The following is a 21,257-nucleotide window of genomic DNA, read 5'->3' on the forward strand; positions in this document are numbered from 1 at the left end:
TACTTTGTCAGCAGTTAAGAACAATTTACTTACACAGATCTGATTACTTAAAAGGGCAGTAAATACTGTGAATCAATGGAGTGTTTTTGCTAATGGTATGTTTTTAGAGAATTTAATAGCCTTCTAAAAAACCTTTATTTGGTTTTTAAATATGTAGTCAAGTTTATTTAAGATGTGACTCATTCTCACTCCCTTTTTTCCTTTTCTTTTCCTTTCTCCCAAGCTTTTATCTATCTTGTAACAGATACCTGAAAACCCAAAATAGCATTTTCTGGATCATCTAACACTTATTAAGTATCTGCTATAAGGGACTGGCACTGTTATATCATTTCACCTGCCAAGATTAAATATTCCTGGATTTTATGCTAGGTCTCTAGTAGTAAACATTCCAGTGCTTGGCTTCTACTGTTCTTATCCCATCTTAATCCTCGCTATGACTCCTCTGTAACGTCTGACCTGGCTAGGGAATAAAGGGAAGAGAACTTTACTATTTAGCAGTGGGATCCTACCATGAATTATTCTAAGTGCTTTATATATCACCTCATTTAATAAGGACAAAAATTCCATAAGTTAGACAGATATTCTTATATCTGTTTGCAGATTATTCATCCAAAATATTTATTAACTCAACCAGAATATTTAGACACTGTTTAAGGTACTGAGGGATAGCGCAGTGAATATTAGATGAGGTCCCTCCTAAGGCACAGAGAAGTTAAACAATTTGCCCAAGGTCACATAGCAAGAAAGTGACAGAGCTAGAATTTAGGTATAGATCTGATGGATTCCAAAGAGAATGTCTGTGATCATTATTACATTATGATGCTATTTACATATACTGCATGTTCTTTATAATTACACAAATAAATCAAATTATGAAAATAGGTGGGTTCCTCCAGTATTTATTTTTAAAAAGTTTCGTGATGAATCTAAGAAAGAAATCTGCCTTGGTGCTGGCAAGCACACCTGCACAATGATGCTTTTCCTCCTCCCTCCTTCCCACTCCCTCTGCACCCACTCATACCTGGGTGTAAACTGGACAGTGTGACCTGCTCTGGCATTTGGATGTGTTTGTGCTTTGAGGACTGGGAGAGTTTTGTTTATTTCCTTGGCTTCCTTGCAAGTTCTTTCTTGTAGCACAATGATGAGTAATGTGTTGTTAACATTGTAATGTGGTCATGCCAGTTGGAATATTTTTTTTTTTTCACCTTGGTTCTTTCTGATAAGTATGTGAGTAGGGACTCTTGGGTCAAACTTGCCTTCCACAGTTCATTCAAATAGAGAAGACTCTGTATTCAGAGGCCTAGAAAATAGTTTCAAGGTTGGTAAGACTCTTAAAATTCAATGTCTTCTCATACAAATGACCAATAGGCACATGAAAAAATGCTCAATATTGCTAATTATCAGAGAAATGCAAATCAAAACTACAGTGAGGTATCACCTTACACCAGTCAGAATGGCTATTATTAAAAAGTTCATGAATGATAAATGCTGGAGAGGGTGGTATGGAGAAAAGGGAACCCTCCTACACTTTTAGTGGGAATGTAGTTTGGTGCAGCCATTATGGAAAACAGTATGGAGATTCCTTAAAAAGACTAAAAAGATACTTAGCGTATGATCCAGCAATACCACTCCTGGGCGTGTATCCAGAGGAACTCTTAATCTGAAAAGATACATATAGCCCAATGTTCATAGCAGCACTATATACAAAAGCCAAGATTTGGAAACAACCTAAGTGTCCATCGACAGATGAATGGATAAAGAAGTTATGGTATATTTATACAATGGAATACTACTCAGCCATAAGAAAAAGTAAAATAATGCTATTTGAAGCAACATGGAAGGATCTGGAGATTGTCATTCTAAGTGAAGAAAGCCAGAAAGAGAAAAATACCATATGATATCACTCATATGTGGAATCTAAAAAAAAACGAAAAAAAGAGGACACTAATGAGCTCATCTACAAAACAGAAACAGACTCGCAGACATAGTAAACAATCTTATGGTAACAGGGAAAAGAAGGTGTGGCAAGGGATAAATTTGGAAGTTTGAGATTTGCAAATTTTAGCCACTATATATAAAAATAGATTTAAAAAAGAAATGAATTTCTTCTGTATAGCCCAGAGAACTGTATTCAATATCTTGTAATAATCTTTAATGAAAAAGAATATGAAAACTAATATACATATGTATATGCATGACTGGGACATTGTGCTGTACACCAGAAATAGACACATTGTAACTCACTGTACTTCAGTTTAAAAAAAATTCAGTGCCTTTGCCCACCTGAAATTCAGGTTTTTTTTAGCATTCTAGGTTTATTCTTTAGCAAGTGTGATGATCCAAGACAATACTTGATTATGGCCATTATCACCGTGTGCCATATCTGGAATGAGTGGTGTTTATTCTGGAGTTAGGAACTTAAAAACAGGCACAAGGATTTTTTACTGAGCTTTACCTAGTAAAAACCATTAAAAGATGCTTAAGTCTGTGAGAATGAAGACCTGAGTTCCAGCAGGAATTGAATTCTAGGGATTAATCAGGTGGGATCAAGGCTGCAAGTGTTAGAACTGTTTAGTATTGGGGTATCTGGGCATGGCTCGTGAGGTTAATGAGATGATTTATGTGATGTGTCTAGCCTTGTGCTTGGTACTTGATTTGTGCACAGTAAATATTTGTTAAATCTTAAAAAGATACTTGGACGCTGAGTATTGTCAATTTGTCTTTCTATGGCAGCTTCCTCATTAAGTGTTCCTTCTTTAGAAGAACATTTGTTGAGCCTTTAAATGTGGGTAAAGCATTTGGGAAAGGGATTGAGGTAACAAAGATTTATAATATCAGATTCTCGCTGAGACTATGGTCTTAACATTTATAAACTGAATCAATTAGGCCTAGCATTTAAGGGCATAATTTAAGGGGAAATTTGTGATTTTGCTTTACTAGAGTCAGTCCTATGCTTTTTTGATAGAAATAACTTCTTGACCCCTTGGTGGGAAGGAAAATGCTTGTCTTTCAAGTCCAGTCAAACTGGGCTTGATTTTTGATATTTGCGATAGTTGCCTATGATGTTTCCTTTTATTCCTTCTCCATTTTTTCAGTAAATAAGATAATATACTTGAAAGTATTTTGTGAACTGCAAAGCTAGTAGTTATGATCACCACCACCACTACTAGTAATAATATTAAAAATATGTTAATGGGATAGGATTCATTCTGACAAGGATCGGTTTCCTGGATTAATTTCAAGGAAAAAACTCAGAGGACACTGTGATATTTGCCAGATGGCTTGTGTACTAACTGATACCTTTTGTACTTTTTGTGGAAGGGAGAAGGAAAAGCAGAGACTCTCACCCTGAAAACTTGGCCTGGTGCTGTGTCATTGTGAAGGGCTGCCTAAGCTGCTTTGATGTACTCTGTGATGGCAAGAAAACTTAACAGGATTTGTCACCTGTTTGACCTTAGAAGCTTATAGTACATTTTACTGGAAGCATCTGTCTACATAGGAAACAACTCGTCTCAGTTTGTTGGTAAGATCAACCACGTTTCTATATTACGGGTCTTATAATAAATAACAAAAATTATATCAGTTCAGGATAGTATCCCTGGCTTCCGAAAGTAGAAAGTTTGAGGAAACAGTGCTTTTGACCAAAATTATGTAGTATCATCAAAAGCCTTTACCATCAACTTCTGATGTTTGGCATTCCTGGAGAACATGTGATTTTAATAATCCAAAAGAGCAAAGTTGTTTAGTAAATTTTGAAAAGACCTCTTACTTCTGAAAATTTCCTTGGCATCTTTTTCTGTCTCTGGTGCCTGGCACTCAGTAAATCTTTGTTGAATAAAGGAAGTTAGCTGATACCCGTCTTGGGGTTTTCTCTGGAACTAGCCCATTAGATAAACTTCTGGGAGGCAAGAATGATGACTTATTAGTTGATGCATGATCTGTCCCCTTCACTTAGCAGACTGCCTGGCACTGAGTGGGTCCTTAATAAGTGCTTATTGAATGACTGAGTCAGGAGGTTAAAGTTTCCATTGGGGAGAATTGCGGGACCTCGGTGCTACTGTGGTGTTGGTGGCCTGTCCTGAGAGGAAGAAGAAATGTAGCTTTCCCACAAGTAAACATGAGTAAATGTGAATGTGGGGAAGGTGACTGCTTTGATGCTTCCTGGGCATTTTACACTTCGGACAACGAGAAGTCATATGCTAAAAGCTGGTGCTTTAGTTCTCTCTTGGTTTTTATTTTGTATTTTATTCTGTTCAAAATTTAGTTCTTACTATGATTTCTTGATAGCGTATGAGAAGTATATTATAGCTTCAAGCTATCAATAGAAAAGAAAAAGAGAAATCTCTCCTTGTCACCCATAATTTTATAATTTTATAAAACTTAAATTTTTCACAGAGAAAAAAATGTGACAATGAGTGTGTATATGTAAAAAAAAATAAAACTTAAATTTTATGAAACTTCAGACTTTAGAGATATGTCTAGAAAAATACAGTATTTTCAAATCCAGTTTATACGTTTAGTGGTGACAAGCAAAACAAAAGTGATTTGATTTGAACATGCCTTCAAGGTTTTTTTTTACAGATGATTTCCCTTCTTTACTGTGGTTTGGTTAGGTGATTAAATTTCCTAAGTATGCGTCTTTCTTTGATGCACCTCTGTAGAAGTAAGAGATGTGGCTGGGTATCAGGAGGAAAGGCAGTTTTCATAGCTAAATCCACAAAGTGGATTACGTGGAGAATTGAAGTTATCAATATATGTGAAGTCAAATGAAGATTACTGCAATGAGAGTTAACAGATTTCTGTTCTACAGACAGTTTTCTCACCAGTTAGCTCTGTGACTTTGGGCAAGTCACTTAATCTCACTCACCTGGTTCTCAGTGCTCTCATCTGTAACTTGAGGGTATGGAATAAAATGATCTCTGATGTCCTAGTTCTAAAGTCTGTAATTCTAAAGTGTCAAACAAGGAAAACTGACTGACTTTCTGTTCCTTACCAGCAGCCTTGTTCCACATAAGCCCCAAATGTGAAATGTTAATTATGTAAATAATAGAAGCATATCGCCTGTATTCCCAGGTAGACTGGGCTTGTCATTGTGTTATATGCTGGTAACTAATTTTATGTGCCTAAGTATAAGAGGCTTGGTTGGTTTTTAAAAGAGAAATTAATAACACAAAAGGCACAACATATACAAATGAAAGAGACACAAATAATACTCAGGATACCCTGGGTTGGAGTTTTTGCTTCTTAACTCTAACCTGAAAGTAGAAATTTTAGTGGGGTTGATGGAGGGTGGCGGGAGACTAGTGGTGGTTGGTAGACAGCGTGGGTGAACCTAGGTAGTATTTTAAAAAGCAAAATATTAAAGTGTTCTTCAGCCTGTGGACTTTGCACGGCTAGACTGGTTTTATTTTGCTATAAATTTCTAGAGAACTGATACGAACCCTATATTCAAATTCAGAATACATAGGTCCAAGCTCTTTGCTATCTGGGTATCATTTAAGCTTTGTAAGCTTCTGTGTATGTGTTTACCATCAGAAAAGAGGGGATTAAAACCTGAAAGGGTATTTAATTACTAAAATTTTTATTGAATGAGGCCATATTTGTGAAAAGTGCTTTAAAAACAAAACAAGACAAAATTATGGGAGAAGAGAAGCTATTCTTAGTGAACAAACACTGTACGAATATATTCATATAGACCTTGCTTATGCATATCTATGGGTTGAATGGTGGCATCTGAAATCCCTAAAAAATTCACAATCCTGTTTTAGGTACAGATTAGCTCTTAATTACCCACATACACAGACTACCATGAATAACTTAGAGCCATAGATATTTGCTAGGCATCTACTATGTGCCAAGCAGTTTGTTGTTTAGAATTTTTAAAGGTACAGAAGAAAGAGTGCCAACCTCCAGGATCTTAATTCTACGTAGAATGCATCTTGTCCTCTAGCCTGTGAGCTCTTACACATCCTAAAGACTCAGTCTGAAAATAGACAAACAACAAGGTTCTACTGTACAGCACAGGGAACTGTATTCAATACCTTATAATGGCCTATAATGAAAAAGAATATGAAAAAGAATATACATATATGTATATAGATAAATAACATAATCACTGTGCTGTACACCAGAAATTAACACAACATTGTAAAGTGTCTATACTTTAATTAAAAAAAAATACATCAAAGTGCAAAGCATGAAAAAAAAAAGACTCAGTTTGAGTCTCTAACCCATCCAGGTTGGGTCCATTGCTCTTTACCCCTCTTCCTACCCGACTGGGCACTTAAAAGATGTTTAGATTTCTCCCACCAGACTGGAGTGCCTTGAAGGTAGGACCATGGCCTCTCTTCTTCATTGTATCCCCAGGCTGTGACGGACCCAGCTTGGTGAATTTTAAATGAATGACTCATAGTCATATTGGAAGGCCAACTAATATGACAAGGCAGTATATGATGACAGCAAGTGCCAGTGAATGTTCCATACACTGTGCCTGTGGAAGTTCAAATGAGGTATAGATGTAGCCAGGAAAGATGGAATAGTGGAATTTGCAGATGGAGAATTTTAAAAAAGTAATAGTAGTAATAAAAAAAATCTTTCTTTGAAATGGGTTATATCATTTTATTAAAGGCCGATTTCTTTTTCTAATTGAGGTTTTAAAAAAATTAGTAGTTGTATGCTGAAGAAAGTTAATTTATCAGAAGAAATTTACAAAGTGAATTAATTTCCTGTGGATAACTAATCACAGATAGTACAGTAATTGGAGTTTTTTCCCTTCCACTATTTCTTCCCTTGAATGGAAGTTCTGTAATTGACAGTGAAATGACCAATAGTTAAGGATCAAGAAGCGGAGAGAAGGTTGTCAGCTATTTGAATATTTGAGGGTTGATTCTAGAGAAGCAGCGTGTTTTGCTGTTAGACTAGCCTCTGTTGATCTGTAGTATTTATTTTTCTCTCATGTCAAATGTTCAGCAATCAGAATGTTTTTAAGGGCTCAAGTAGAACTTACGTTTTTACAGGCTGTTCTTTTAAAAGTTGAATTTGTTGAGAATCAAACCTTGAGCTATCCTTGACTCTAGTTGAAAGGAAAAAGGAAAAATTTGCTGTGTGTGGCAAATAAACATGCTGGTCTGGCTCTAAAAAACCAAAAAATTAACATGATTTCTGTTTCTATTCAAGTTACTCTTGTTGTGCCAATATTATAATAATAGACTTTCTCTGCTCTTATTTTTCCAAAGGTCACTTCCATTGTACAAGCCTTCCAAATTAATAAATTTCCCAAATAACTATAATTCAGGGTGCCTTTTTCAGTAGCACTGAAAAGACAAATGCCAGTTCTTAAGGAGTTCTCTGTGAGCTTCTTCCTCGTCTGCATGTTAGCATTTGGCTGTTAATGGGATTTGTCTCTTAGAAATTCATTTTGCTGTTTGTAGGCCTGATAAAAAAACTAGAAATTCTTGAAAAAATAGTTCACTATTGGTCTGACACATACACATCCCAGTGGTAGTGATGAAGCCGGGGGCCCATTCCTGAGTCCTTCCTAATGTGTATCCACAGTAACGTGAGGTTTACTAATCAACTGTTTTGGGAATGGTAAGTTATGTGATTGGGTTGAGTTTTCTTCTCTTAAGTTTGTTTTAGGGGGAGAAAATAAAACATTCCTTGAGTGTATACTGTAATGAAGGTAGAAAATATCCTAAAATTACGCAGGGTGAGTAGGAATGGATGTAAACATTTCTTTCCAAATCCAAGAACTAGACATCATGCAAGAGATTAAGTGGATATTATAAAAAAAAACTTTGAATCTGGATTGAGTGAAGTAGTAAGGGATAAGGGTGGGGACGTAGGACTGGTAGATTAGGGCATTAGAATTTCGGTAAATATGTGTGAAATTGCTGTTCCTGGAGATTTGAGGATGAATGAGTTATTTAGCTGTGTCTGTACATCTTGGAGAAGACAGACATTTTTCTTTTGCTGTTGTTTTTGAGGGACCATCTGGTGGAAGATCCAATAAAGGGAGTCCCTTAATGATATTTTCTTGAGGGCTTAAGGAGTTGAAAGACACTGGAATGGGAATGCTAGACCAGGTACTGTGTGTACGTGTGAAGACTGTGTTTTGGAAATGGTTGTAGGACTGGAGGGTTTTTGTTGGGAGGAGTAGAGGGAGCTTCTGAAGGAAGGATACAGAGGCTTGTGTTGGGGACCAGTGGAGTGAGGTGGAGCGTGTGGGAGGAAGTTAGGTACAAAGAAGGCAACTGACGTTTTTTGAGGACTTATTGTGTGCTAGGCACTGCCCTAAAGGCTTTTCATATCTTAGTTATTTAATCCTAACAAGAGGTCTGAAATGTCAATATTTCCCCCATTTTGTACATGAAGGAACAGAGGCACAAAATGGTTACATCACTTAGCCATGCTTGCACAGCTGCTAGTAGTAGACTGGGGATTTGAACCCAGATCTGGATGAACCCAGAGCCTATTCTCTGTCCAGGTGGAGCTGAAAGGAGTTGAGGCAGAGAGGGTGGACTTCCACGTGGGTGGACTGCCTGTGTTTCCTCAGTCCTCCTCCCTGGAGTAAGTGTGGTCGAGGGTGAGTGGTCTTGGGAGTCAGAGAGGCTGGACTCATAACAATCCTGGTTCTACCGCTTATTACTTGTGTGACCTTTGGGTAGATTATCTAACCTTTGTGAGCTTTTTCATCTGCATCTACAGTGTGGGGTTAACAATACAAACACACCTCTTAGAGTTGTTTGGAAGTTTAAATGAAATAATGTCTAATACTGTAACACATATTGCTTCCTTTTCCTTCTTTTCTTCCTTTTAGACCCATCTTATCTCTGGGTTGTAACATTTAGTGATATGTAGGTCTTTTTAGTATGGAATTTGGTCAATTCTCTTTTTTCTAAGGCTATATTTTGTTTCTTGGAAGGACGCATTTTAACTAAAAACAATCTGCCAAGACAGTCTTTCATCTCTCCCACCCACCAAATCAAAAATTGTGTGAAATTCTAAGGGTTTCTGTCCCTTGTCTTTCTCCTGTCTGGATTCCTTGGGACTGACATCATAGACGTGGAGGAGTCTCTGACCTTTGAAAATTCTTGACAGTCTTGAATGTTGTGGTTTTCCAATGAGTTTTGGGAGGAGTTGGAGAGCACTCAGACCCAGCTGTAATGCATCAGTGGAACTGGGAGAGTGGGGATAGTGTGAGAATGTGGACACTTTGGGGGATGATATAGACAAGAGAATGCAGGGTCAGTAGTTTCTCACGCATTTTAACATAGCTCTATTGTCTACAATTGATATTTAATTTTGAGTCACTTTTCTCTGTTACTAAATAATTGGGAACTCAGAGCACACAGAATGATTTTAATATTAATCTGAGCTTAACTCATTTAGGAAGAGAAATCTGTTGCAAATAAGATCATATAACAATCTTAAGCAGATGTCTTTGAGATGACCACTGTTTTAGACTTGCCTTAAAGAAAGAAGAAAGAAGAAATAAGAAATAAATAATAAGAAATAATGGCTGGAGAGAGGAAGGAGCCTGTGGAAGGTGTTGGATGAATTTGAGAATTTTTTAAGGTGAAATTAGTAAACCTTAGTCAGAGACTATTTGTGAGTGAAGCATAAAGCAAGAGAGAAGTCCAGTGATGCTCCCAGGCTTGTGACTTGAGTGATAGGGGGGTGGGTGCTAGAACAGGCAGTACTGGAAGAACAGCTTGAAAGGGTGGGGGACAGAGATGAAGAAAGGGCTCATATTTTATGTGCTGAGTTTGAAGTGTCTGTGGGATGCCCAGGTGAGTTGGAAAGAGCTGGGGGCTGTGGATGCATTTTGACTCATCAGTGTTTGGGTGCTCAGGGGCGTAAATGAATTTCCTCACGGGGATGATATAAAATGAGAAGATGGAAGGCCTGAGGTTAGAAGTGTGGGTGAACTAAACTTTGGTGTAGGCACAGAAGGAGGAGCCCACAAACGTGACCAAGACCCAGAGCCAGAGAGGCAGGAAGAGTGGTCAGTATGTAACAAATGCTACAAAGAGGTGCTTTAGATAAGCAGTAAGGAGGAGGAGGATGATCTTGTCTGTAAGTCGGTGCCGTTGTCTTTCTGTAGAAGCCCATTTTGGTAGGTTGAGACTGCACGGAAGGTGAGAAAGCAGCAGACTGTGGTGTGTTGTGAGGAGCTTTTCAGGGAAGAAGAGAAGAGCAGCCAGCAGGTAGAACAGGGGAGGAAACCTGAAGGAACTCCTCTTGCTTTGTTTTGTAGTTTTTTCTGTGAAGTCAGAGGCAAGGTCATCTAACAGGAGTAAGGGAGGTGATAAGGGTTTAGTAGGATGCTCAAGGAGAATGGTCAAAGTATGGCATAGTAGCTGAGGAGACCGGTTAGGTACCAAAGTCAAGCAAAAGACAGCAGTGTTTCATTGAAAGGAATGAGACAGGGTACCATGTATTACGTGAACTTGTCTTGCTCAGTAGCCCCATTTAGTAGCAGAGAAATTGAGTGCAGGGTTCATCCAGGCTGGGCAGATGAAACGGAAGGATAAAGGAACTAGGTTTTTACTGGAAAATAATTAACGTGATCACTCCCTGGGTTTATGTTCAGGTAGACAAGAAGGGACAAGGTGGAATCTATCCATTTTTCTCAGTCTTCTCAGCTCTCATCCTCATCCAGCTCACCATCATCTCTTATGCAGTAGTTTTCTAAACTTATCCCTAAATCGACTTGTGCTCCCTACAAACTATTCTCGCTGCAACCAGGGTGATCTTTCAATAATTTAAATCTGATCGTTCCCTATCCCTGCCTACAGCCCTTCAATGGCTTCTTACTACTTTTAGGATAAAATCTCAGTCTTTAATATAGGGTCCACTAGCCCCTCTCTTCATCTTCATCTTGCACCATTTTCACCTCTGTGTTCCTCTCTACCACGGAGTGTTGATGTTTCCTCTGCTCAGAGCATTCTTTCTTTCCCAATTTGTGTCTTCAATTCTTACTCATTCTTCAGTTCTTAGATGTAATATCGCTTCTTTGTGAAATCGTTTCCTGACTCCCTTTAAGATGTAACATTCCTCCCCCCAGTATTTCTTTATTATAATTATAATAAATTATAATTGTTGGTGAAATTTTGTGTTTTTTCCTCCATAATAGAAGCTTTGTGAGGAATAAGATTACGTCTAGTTCACAGTTGTGTTCCTAATCCTGACCACAGTGCCTCACCCACAGTAGGCACTCCATGAATTTTTGTTGAATTAATGAATAAGATAGTTAAGGAGTTGGATGCCTCAGTCTGAGTTGTGGATGCCTGAGGTGAGAGAACGAATTTAGTAGTAGAGATCAAAAGCTGGAAGGAGATGAGATTGTAGCCAGAGTAAGACGTTGGGAATTGAAGATTTAGAGGTGGATGGTTTCAGAGGATGGCAGGGTCCAGGGCTGAGTTGTTGGAGTGGAGAGAGGTCTTTTTGCATTTGACGAGATAATGAAACTCTAAGGCAGAAATGTTGATGGATTGTGCAGGTTGGTGCTTGGGAAGATGGTAGGGATTTGAACTGAGAAAAACATAAGGCAGGTCTTCAATAAACATCACAGGCACAGCCCTTTCCTATGATGAAAGAATTAAATGGGTGAGAGTCAGTGCAGTTCTGGGAACCAGTAATGACCTAGCCCCTAGGGAGGCAGTAGGGTACAGTTGGGATGATGGTTTTCGTTGGCCTCTCTCACTCAGAAGCCTGTATCTGGCTGGGAAGTTGCCTGGATGCCTGTGGCTTAATCAGCTCTTCTCTCTTCTGCTGAGCACCTTTTTGTTGATTGCTGTTTGTGTGCTTATTGTGTATTTCCCACATTCTTTCAGTTATTAAAGCGGCTTTAAGTAACTCTGCATGTTTTTAAGAGAGAAGATTGAAATTCATTTTGCAGCTGTGCTCTTGGTTTTGGATTATTCATGTGTTAGGTTATTTGGGTTGCTACCATCTCCTGTGACCAAAGATGGTGACTAAAATGAGCTCGAGGAAGGCATTCTTGTCTGTATTAGAGGCAGAAGAAACTACTCATTCATCTCTGAGTTCTGAAGGAATTTAATTCTTAAGTATTGTATGCAAGGAACTAATTTATTTTATAACTTAACGTTCTGAATTTGAGGTATCTTAGGCCCAAAGTTCTTTATGTATTGGTAGTCTTTTCTGACAATTGTGATATTGAAATGGAAGTAAATTAGACTTTGATAATATGTACATGAAACGAGAATGTAAGGATCATAGTTAATGAGGCTGTAGTGAACGGAAGAAGTTCATGTTTTAAACCTGGAAAGGATCTTAGAAGTCATCAAATCCAAGTCTAGGATATACAGGAGGCAACTGAAACCCTGTAAGTAAGTTGACCAAAGTCACCCAGCTAATAATATATAGAGGTGAAGGTAAAAATCATATGATATGAGGGTGGTAGAAGTAGTGATGATATGATTGATGTCTGTCTAGAAAGGAGAGTTTCTAAACTTCCAGAGGTGGATTGGGACCAGCACAGACCATTAGAAACAGAGGGCTGATGTGAGGTGTGAAGTACCTTTGAATTTCTGATCTGCTGAGTTAAGCCTCACACTGATTGGTCTGGTGGTGGGTGACATGGAGGTTCAGTTAGTCATTCAGTCATTTATTCATCAGGTGCTTATTGACTGGCTACGGTGCTGTGGATGCCGTGCTAGATACGGGGGCTACAAATGCGAGTAAAACAAGTCGCTATACTCACGACCTCTTATACTCCTGGAACAGTGCAAGGGAGAGTACTTTCTAATTTGCCGCCTCTCTTACACACACAAGAATTCTGTGAAGTTTTTAAGTTAGTGACTTACTGGTTTCATGACCCACAAACCACTGCTGTTTATTTGCCTTAATATTTTTAAAGACTGCAGAAAATCAGGATCTGATAATACCACTAAACAGCCTGTGTCCTGGGGCCAGGGGAGGTGTGATGGAAAAGTACCTGAGAGCCTCCCTTAGAGTCTATGTTGTTTAGGAGGAGATGTTTCTGAAGAGACAGTCACTTGAGCCACCCCATTACCTTTGAGAACTCTACTTTTGGCCTTCCCGCAAAGCTGGGCACTGATGGTTGTGGTGGGGCAGATGTGCCTGGTGACTTCATGAACAAGTCCTCTTCTGCAGAGAACTGTAAACCTGTCTGAAGTGGCAGATCTTGGTGAGAGATTGTTCCTCACTCCGTTACTGCTTCTTCAGCCGGGACTGCTAACTTCAGAGGAATGTGGATTGGTGCCAGGCTGACAGGTCAGGGACACAATTTCTGCCAGAGTCACGCCTGAAAGAAGAGATCTTTTTCAGGTGAACTTACTTGGCAAGTCATTTGTCCTGGGCGGAGAAAGCCAGGTTTCCTGGTTTCATGAAGTTGGCGGACAAAGATTGACCTTTGTTTTGAACCTTTGGGATCGTCACTTTGCTTTGCATAATAGCAGATTGTTTTATTTGAAGTCGTTTTAGCTATCAGTTTGCTCCTTCCATTTCCTCAGCTAGTGTCAGAATACTAGTCAACTCTAAAGTTATTCAGTTTATAGCATGCATTCATTCATTCATCAAATATTTACTAAGGGCCTGTGGGCCAAGCACTGTGCCAAGTGCCAAGGGATACATGCTGGGGATACATTAGTGAACAAGATGCACAAGCTTCCTACTTTCAAGAAACTTACATAATGAAGGAGGAGGCTAGACAGCAACTAATTGAAATAATTTCAGGATGTATCAAGTGCCAGGAAGGAAATAAACAGGGTGCTATGTTAGAGAGTAACCCTGGTAGGGAATTCTTCAGGGTGATATTCTGCTGCTTCCTTCCATTAGTTTAGATAAGCGAACTGATGGGTAGGAATGTAATACTCTAGAAAGGGAGAGGAAAAGCATTATTCAGAGTGGTATTACGGTTTTGTGGTTAATGCGGTAGCTGAGAAGTTAATACAGGTGAAATGGGTGACCTTATGGTAATGGATGATAATTAGACTTGTGATGGTGCTCACTGCAGTGTGTACAGATGTTGAACTATAATGCTGGAAACCTGATACTTACATAGTAAAAGGGAAAAAAACTAATATTAATGAGAAACTAAGAAACTAAATGCTATTCTTCCTAATGAATTAAACTGAAATGAATGAGCTAGGATGAGTAGTTTCCCCATTTAGTTAGGAGGCTGCTGAAATGGCTATGATCACCTTGTTCCAGTGTAATTTGGGCCTTATGTGTTTATTTCCTCCTCAGGTGGAGGCCTAAATTTTGATCTATGTACTCCCTACATCAGCTGCTTGAAAGGACTTAATGATCACATGACCCTGGACATGGATGCTGTCCTGTCGGATTTTGTCCGTTCCACAGGCGCAGAGCCAGGGTTGGCTCGAGATCTCCTGGAAGGTAAGGAGCCTTTGGAGGAGAACGAGAAGAGACAAAGTAAAATGGGAGATGTGATATTTATTGTTAGGAAGGCTTGGAATATTTAAGGTGATCAGAAAGACACTTTGTGTGTGGTAGGCCTTACATTTAAGTTATTTCTAATAATCCACTTCGTGTATGACCCACCATAACTTTAAAATGCAAAATTCCCTTTTTACCTTGAATTTTTAGGTAGCTTTCACCACTGTCAATTTATGCTCAGGTAATGCAAGTGAAATTTTACATTAGTCCACTAAAAGCAGTTTTAGAGCTGTGAGACTTTGTTTTTATATGTAAGTGACTTGGATTTTCATATATGGGATCATCCATGGCTTTCTTCTTTCCTTCCCTAACTTGTGTGGGTCATTCTGTGTGAAGTGTACTGATTTAATGCTTTCATTTTGTTGCTTTTGTTTACTTATATCTGTGTATATCTGTATATACACATAAGTGTGTTCTAGATTTTAAGGTCCTTAAGGCTTGTTGGCATCATGTCATTAGCAATCTTTGGAGTCATAATTAATAGATACTTTTTAAAAAATACTTTTTAAATTGACATATATTTGATTTACAATATTGTGTTAATTTCTGGTATATAGCATAGTGATTCAGTTATATGTGTATATATTCCTTTTTATATTCTTTTTCATTATAGGCTATTACAAGGTATTGCATATAGTTCCCTGTGCTATACAGTAGGACCTTGTTGTTTATTTATTTTATATATAGTGGTTAGTAACTAAAAATCCCGGAGTCCCAATTTATACTGCCACCTTCTCTCTTTCCCCCCTGGTAACCATAAGTTTGTTTTCTTTGTCTGTGAGTCTGTCTTTGTTTTGTAAATAAATTCTTTTGTGTCATTTTTTAAGATTCTGCAATAAGTGATCACATGGTATCTTTCCGTCTCTTGCTGGCTTACTTCACTTAGTACGACAATCTCCAGGGCCAACCATTTTGCTGCAAATGACATTGTTTTATTCTTTTTTTATGCTGAGTAGTATTCCATTGTATATATATGTATACATATTGTATGTATATATATGTATATTATATGTGTGTGTGTGTGTGTATACACACCACATTGTATGTATATATACACCACAACTTCCTTATCCAATCAAGAGATGCTTTTTAATGATGAAAATATATAATGACACAAATAGGTAAGCCTGTGGGGGAAGGGGGAAGTTCTCAGCATACACAGGTAATTTTTTAGATTGTCAGCCCTTAGTAAGGTGTGACAGTTTGACATATACTTAGCTACCTGTGAGAATAGTGTTGGTTTGGAAACAGAAAATCAGGGTTTAAATTCCAGTTTGCTAATTCAGTATGGCTTTGCCCTTAACTTGCATTTTCAGTTTTATTTCCTATTACCTTCTCCCACAGTTCCCGTGCTCCAGCGAGGCCTGACTTGTTCCCTTTCCTGATCATATTAAGTTGTCTCTTAAGTCTGCAGTGTCATTTGCTCTGTCACTCTCCTGAAATTCTCCTCCTCCTTCTCGATTCAGCTCAAGTGCGTTCTCTTCCTCTTGTAATGTGTGTTGAACACCTATATGTGTTAATGTGTTTGAGGTACTTGAGATATATTGTTTTATTCTCACAACCATTCTGCAAAATAGATTTTATTATCCTAGTATTACAATTAAAAAAAAACTAAGGTCTAGGAAGTTGAGTAGGTTTTGAACGTAGGCAACCTAGTTTCAGAGTCTGTCTCTTAACAATTATGCTACAAGTTAATGCTTGCATGCGCTCTCTCTTCCTCTTTCTCACATACACACCCATGTGCGCACACACCCATGCTATGAAAGAAGTTGAAGGTGCTATGAAAGTATAAGGAAGAAACCAAATTAAGATACAGAGTGCAGAACAGCCTTTTCTGAAGAAGTGACATATGAGCTGAACTCAGAAGGTTGCATAGAGTAGCAGGACAAAGGGATGTAGAAGAGAGTGTTATGCAGAAGAAGGTGAAAGAGTTTGGCACATTGGAGAAACTGACAGTGAGCCAGGTAGGAGGAGCGATGCCACAGTGGTAGACGCTGCTTAGGGAAGCAGGAGGCAGAATACCGGGGGCCTTGTAGGCCCTGGCAAGGGGTGTACGTTTCATTCTGTGTTCAGTGGGAAACTGTGAAGGACTTTAATCAGGGGAGTGAAATGATTGGATTTGAGTTTTTAAACAGTATACTGATTAAAGATGTGGAGCTGATTGGACGGTGGCCAGAGATGAAGTGGTAAAATCAGTTAAGAATATTGCCATAGTTTGGATGAGAGATGATGGTGATTTGGGAGACAGTAGTAGAAGTAGAGTGAGAAATAGGTGAGTTTAAGTTATAATTTAGAAGGGAAATCAAAGGGCCTGATCCTCACTTTCTGTCTCCGTCTTTCCCTCTGTCTGTCTTTCCCTCTGTCTCTGTTTTTCCCTGTGAAAGTTGACTCTGGTTGTAGGATAAGGAACGAATTGTAGAGGGGTGGGATGAGGAGTAGAGAGACTAGAGAGCCCCCTCCCAAAAGACCAAAAACCAGATGAAGGTATGAGGACCTGAACTGGGGCAGTGACAATAAAAATGGACAAGAAAGAATAGATTTGAAAGGTGTTTCACGGGTACAAAGAACCCTGAGAATTTAGTAGATAGTAAGGGGAGGTGGGGGGGAAACAGGAATAGAGAAGAGCTGGAATGACTGTAGGTTCTGGCCTGGAGGGATTGTGATGCTGATTTAGGGAATGTAGGTGGACATTCAGTTTGGGGCATGTTGATTGTTAGGAGGACCTGATTTTAAGGAGTTTGGCAGAAAATTGGAAGTACTGATAGAATGCTCAGGACAGATGTCATTCATTCATTCATTGGTTCAGGACAAAAGTCCTCCATTTTTTCAACAAATATTTTTTGAGTACCTACTATGTGCCAGATTCTAGATCCTTGACCAAAACAAAACAAACATAAATCTCTGCCCTTACATTCCAGTGTAAGAGATAGGCAATAAGCAGTAAACGTGATAATCAAGTAAACTGTAAAGTACTGTGTTACAAGGTGTTAGGTGCTATGGAAAACGGTAAGGGGAACAATGAGGTGGGTTGTGATTTTTAACTGTATAGTCAGGGTGGGCCTTATTAAGAATGTGACATTTGAACAAATACCTGAAGGAGGTGAGGAGTTGTCTGTGTAGATACATTGAGAAAAGAGCCGTCTAGGAAGTGGGAATAGTGAGTGGAAAGGCTGTAGGTGGGAGCAGTCTTAGCAAGTTTCCGGGAACTGCAGAGAGGCCAGTGTGACTGAAGCAGCGTGAGCAAAGGGAGTTGGAACAAATGGTGAATGTAATGGCTCAGAGGTAGATTCACCCGGCGTGGGTGATTAATACGGCTTAGCTGGAGAAGTGTAATTATGACAAGAAGCATAACAGCAATGGCAGTGAATACATATGTAAGGCTTTCTGTGTACCAGGCATTGTTCTAAGTGCTTTCAATTCATTTAATCTTCATAACAGTCCTGTCTGATATCATTTCCACTTTCATAGACAGGGAAATTGAAGCACAGACGAAAGGTTGGAAAAGTAGGCCGGGAAGGTCTGGATGTCAGGCAGAGGAGCCTAGGCTTTACTCTGCTAGGCAGTGGTGAGCCACTAAAATTTTTGATGATGGAACTGAAATGATCAGAATTGTGCTTTAGAAGAATGAATCCCATAAGATCCTTTAGAGTGGATTGGAGGCAGGACATTAGGTGACAGGAATTGAATTAAGGTGGTGACATGAAACAGGACAGAAAGAAGTGTGAGCAGTTATGCCATATGTCATTTATTGACTAATTTAACTGGAGAAAGTAACAGAAAACTCTGTTGTGGCACATCTGTCATTTGGGTCTTTTCTTCAGTGAAGTAGTGATTCTTAAATTTGAGGGGAATTAACATTTCCCTTTGATAATCTGATGGCAGCTGTCAGCTCTTTCTTTAGAAAAATGCACACACCTATAACTTTGTATTCAACTTCAGGTGGTTTAGGGCACCCTAAGACACACTGAGGCAAAGAACTCTCTGGGTCTCAGAATTAGGGGACCTGGGCTTGCGTCCAGCCGAGCCCCGGTACGAACTAACTGTAACTTTGGGCAAGTAACTCTCCTTGTTGAGGTTTCATTTCCTTTATCTGTAAAATGAGGTTACTAGGCCTCCAACGGCCCTTTCAGTTCAGAGAGAGAAATTCTCTGTGCTCATGGGGCTTACTTAGGAAATAGATGGTAAGTAAATAAAGAAATTGTGATATTCCAGAATGAAGTATTATGAAGGACATTAAAGAAGGGAAGGAAAAAAGAATGACTGAGCTGTGTGTGAGTACACGCTTGCTGGTTTGCTGCTGAGGCGCTTAGAGTCATGGTTCTGTATCTTTCCTCAGTTTGCCCATACTCTGAGTGCCCAGTTTACTTTTTGCTTTGTCTCCTGATAGGAAAGAATTGGGATGTGAGCGCAGCCCTCAGCGATTTTGAACAGCTACGTCAGGTCCATGCTGGGAACCTGCCTCCACCCTTCAGTGAAGGGAGTGGTGGCTCCAGGACCCCTGAGAAAGGGTTTTCTGATAGAGAGTCTGCTCGCCCTCCCCGACCCACCCTACAGCGACAGGATGACATCGTTCAAGGTATTGGGGTACTGAGGGGTGTTAATGTATGAGGAGTAGAAAGGAAGGGAGGCGACTGCTAACCGGAGTGAGGGAGTTTAGCGATCCTTCGGAGATGTTTCTGTTCCTCCCCTACCTCCCCAGCCAAACCAATCAGAGGTGTCCTCAGTCTCTCCAGGTGCTGGAACCTGTCACTGTCTGCATCTTGAGTGCTATCCTGTATAAAAGCCTTCTTTAGGTATTGTGAAAGAGACAGAGGAAGGAAGATAACAATTTAATTGTTGAGATAAGACACACATAAAGATGGAATTCAAAGGATCGCTATCATCTACCCCTTTGGAGCATTTTGTTAGTATTTGTATCTATCAAAATTTAAAAATGCATGTATACTCTGATTCAGCAATTTCAGTTCTAGGAATTGTATCATATGCATGTTATGTGCATGTGTGTATATATCCTTTTAAATAGATACATACATGCATACATAAATAGACACAAATACATATGTAATGTAAAGCTTGAAAGTTAAAGCTTAAAAATAACTTTCAATGTCCATTAGTAGAGGAGTGGTTAAATAAATTGCAATCATCCATGTTTTGAAATACATCGCAGCCATTAGAAAGAATTAAGTAGAACTTGATGTACTGTTTTGGAAAAATCTCTAAAATCTATTGAGAAAAATAAGGTGTAGTACAGTATATGCAGTATGTTCCTGTTTGTGTTTTTAAAAAATATTTTAAAAGCTCTGCGTACTTCTATATGCAAAAGAAATTCTAGAAGGATACAAAAGGTCGCCTCTGGGAGGGGATCAGGAATTTTGAATGAGAGGGAGATTTCTTTGTAACACTTTAAACATTTTGATAGTATCTTGACTTTTTACCATGGGCATGTGGTACTTTTTAAACACCTAGAGTTTTAAAAAATAATATCACTATAAAATAACTTTAGACAACTCTTTACTTTGTGCATCATCTCTGGCAAATATTATATTGACTTGCTACCCAATGTGAGTTTTAGCTCTCTTGATGGGACTTCATATAACTCAAGCCATGCAAATAAATTGTAATACTGTACTGAACAAATTATGATCACAGTGAAATATCTGCTGAAGAATGACAAGTGCCATGTTTTCAAAACAAATGAAACAATTTGGGGCACTATCTACATTACTGTCTTCCTCTGCAGTATGTGAAGTAAGAATATACATTTTGACAAATATGAGTATCAAGAAAAGTTGTAGTAAATGATGTAAATAAATATTATTGATGATAGGTAAGAAAGTTCCCAATGCATAAGATTTGTCATGAATTTTCTGTAATGGAAATCCTTTTCTATATTCTCCAAGACCCTGAAAATTATCAGAGAGATTATCTGACTCAAGCTAGCTAAATGAAACCCCATGTCCCTTATTCTCTCTCCTTCTCACCAAACACTGACCACATTGCCAAATGAATGGGTCCCTATTATGTTGGGAAATGGAGGTGGAAGAAGACAGTGTCATGGCAGGAAGAAGTTTAAGACAAATTCCAAAAAGGGTAGAAAGAGGAGTGTATATTTGGTGCTAATGTGAGTGCCTGTGAAAATACCACTTTCTGTGTTTCTTCAGTTGTATTTGGCTTGAGAAAGAGGGTCGTGAAATTTGGTAGCCAGTTAGACTCACAGCTTTTCCCTGACCAGAAACCTTGTCTAGAGGTAACCGTCACCACGTGAGTGGAAAGTTCTCTGAGTGGGTTGTATATGTTCTAAGGTGACTCCATTTCTCATTGCAGAAAAACGCCTGTCTAGGGGCATCTCCCACGCCAGCTCCAGCATTGTTTCCCTGGCCCGGTCCCATGTCTCCTCCAGTGGTGGGGGTGGGGGGAGCAGTGAGCACCCCCTGGAAATGCCCATCTGTGCCTTCCAGCTTCCAGATCTCACTGTGTACAACGAAGACTTCCGCAGCTTCATAGAGAGAGACCTCATTGAGCAGTCCATGCTTGTTGCCTTGGAACAGGCAGGTCAGTGAGCACTTCCTTTCCCACGCTCTCCACCTATGCACAGCCATGCGGAGGGGCCGGGCGTGGCTGGCGGCTTCCAGTCCAAGCCTTTGGTCCGATCGCATCCAGACTCCACAGTCAGGCAGATAAACGTGCACTGAGCTAGGTGCTTCTTCAAGTTACAGAAAAGACATAAATTAGACGCTTTCCTCTGGAAATTTCCCATTTGTTAGAAGGAAAACCAGAAATACACCTAGGAATCAATACCTAAAAATCAATAC

General features: G+C 39.2%; 1 protein-coding gene across 9 annotated transcripts in view; it reads left to right on the top strand.

Annotated features, from left to right (window-relative positions):
- Positions 1–21,257, top strand: part of OTUD7B (OTU deubiquitinase 7B) — a 49,647-nt gene that overhangs the window by 12,846 nt on the left and 15,544 nt on the right. For 7 of the 9 annotated variants that reach the window (XM_032464375.1, XM_032464377.1, XM_032464374.1 and 4 more), the window contains 4 exons: positions 3,322–3,523; positions 14,236–14,385; positions 18,833–19,021; positions 20,770–20,997. In XM_032464375.1, the coding sequence (XP_032320266.1) occupies positions 14,301–14,385; positions 18,833–19,021; positions 20,770–20,997 (502 nt within the window). In that variant the 5' untranslated portion in view covers positions 3,322–3,523; positions 14,236–14,300. Of the gene's footprint in view, positions 1–3,321; positions 3,524–14,235; positions 14,386–18,832; positions 19,022–20,769; positions 20,998–21,257 lie in introns of those variants that run through there. The other 2 variants (XM_032464380.1, XM_032464381.1) reach the window with 2 other exon arrangements.

Source organism: Camelus ferus, chromosome 21 (assembly GCF_009834535.1).
Source record: "Camelus ferus isolate YT-003-E chromosome 21, BCGSAC_Cfer_1.0, whole genome shotgun sequence".
Classification (NCBI taxonomy): domain Eukaryota; kingdom Metazoa; phylum Chordata; class Mammalia; order Artiodactyla; family Camelidae; genus Camelus; species Camelus ferus.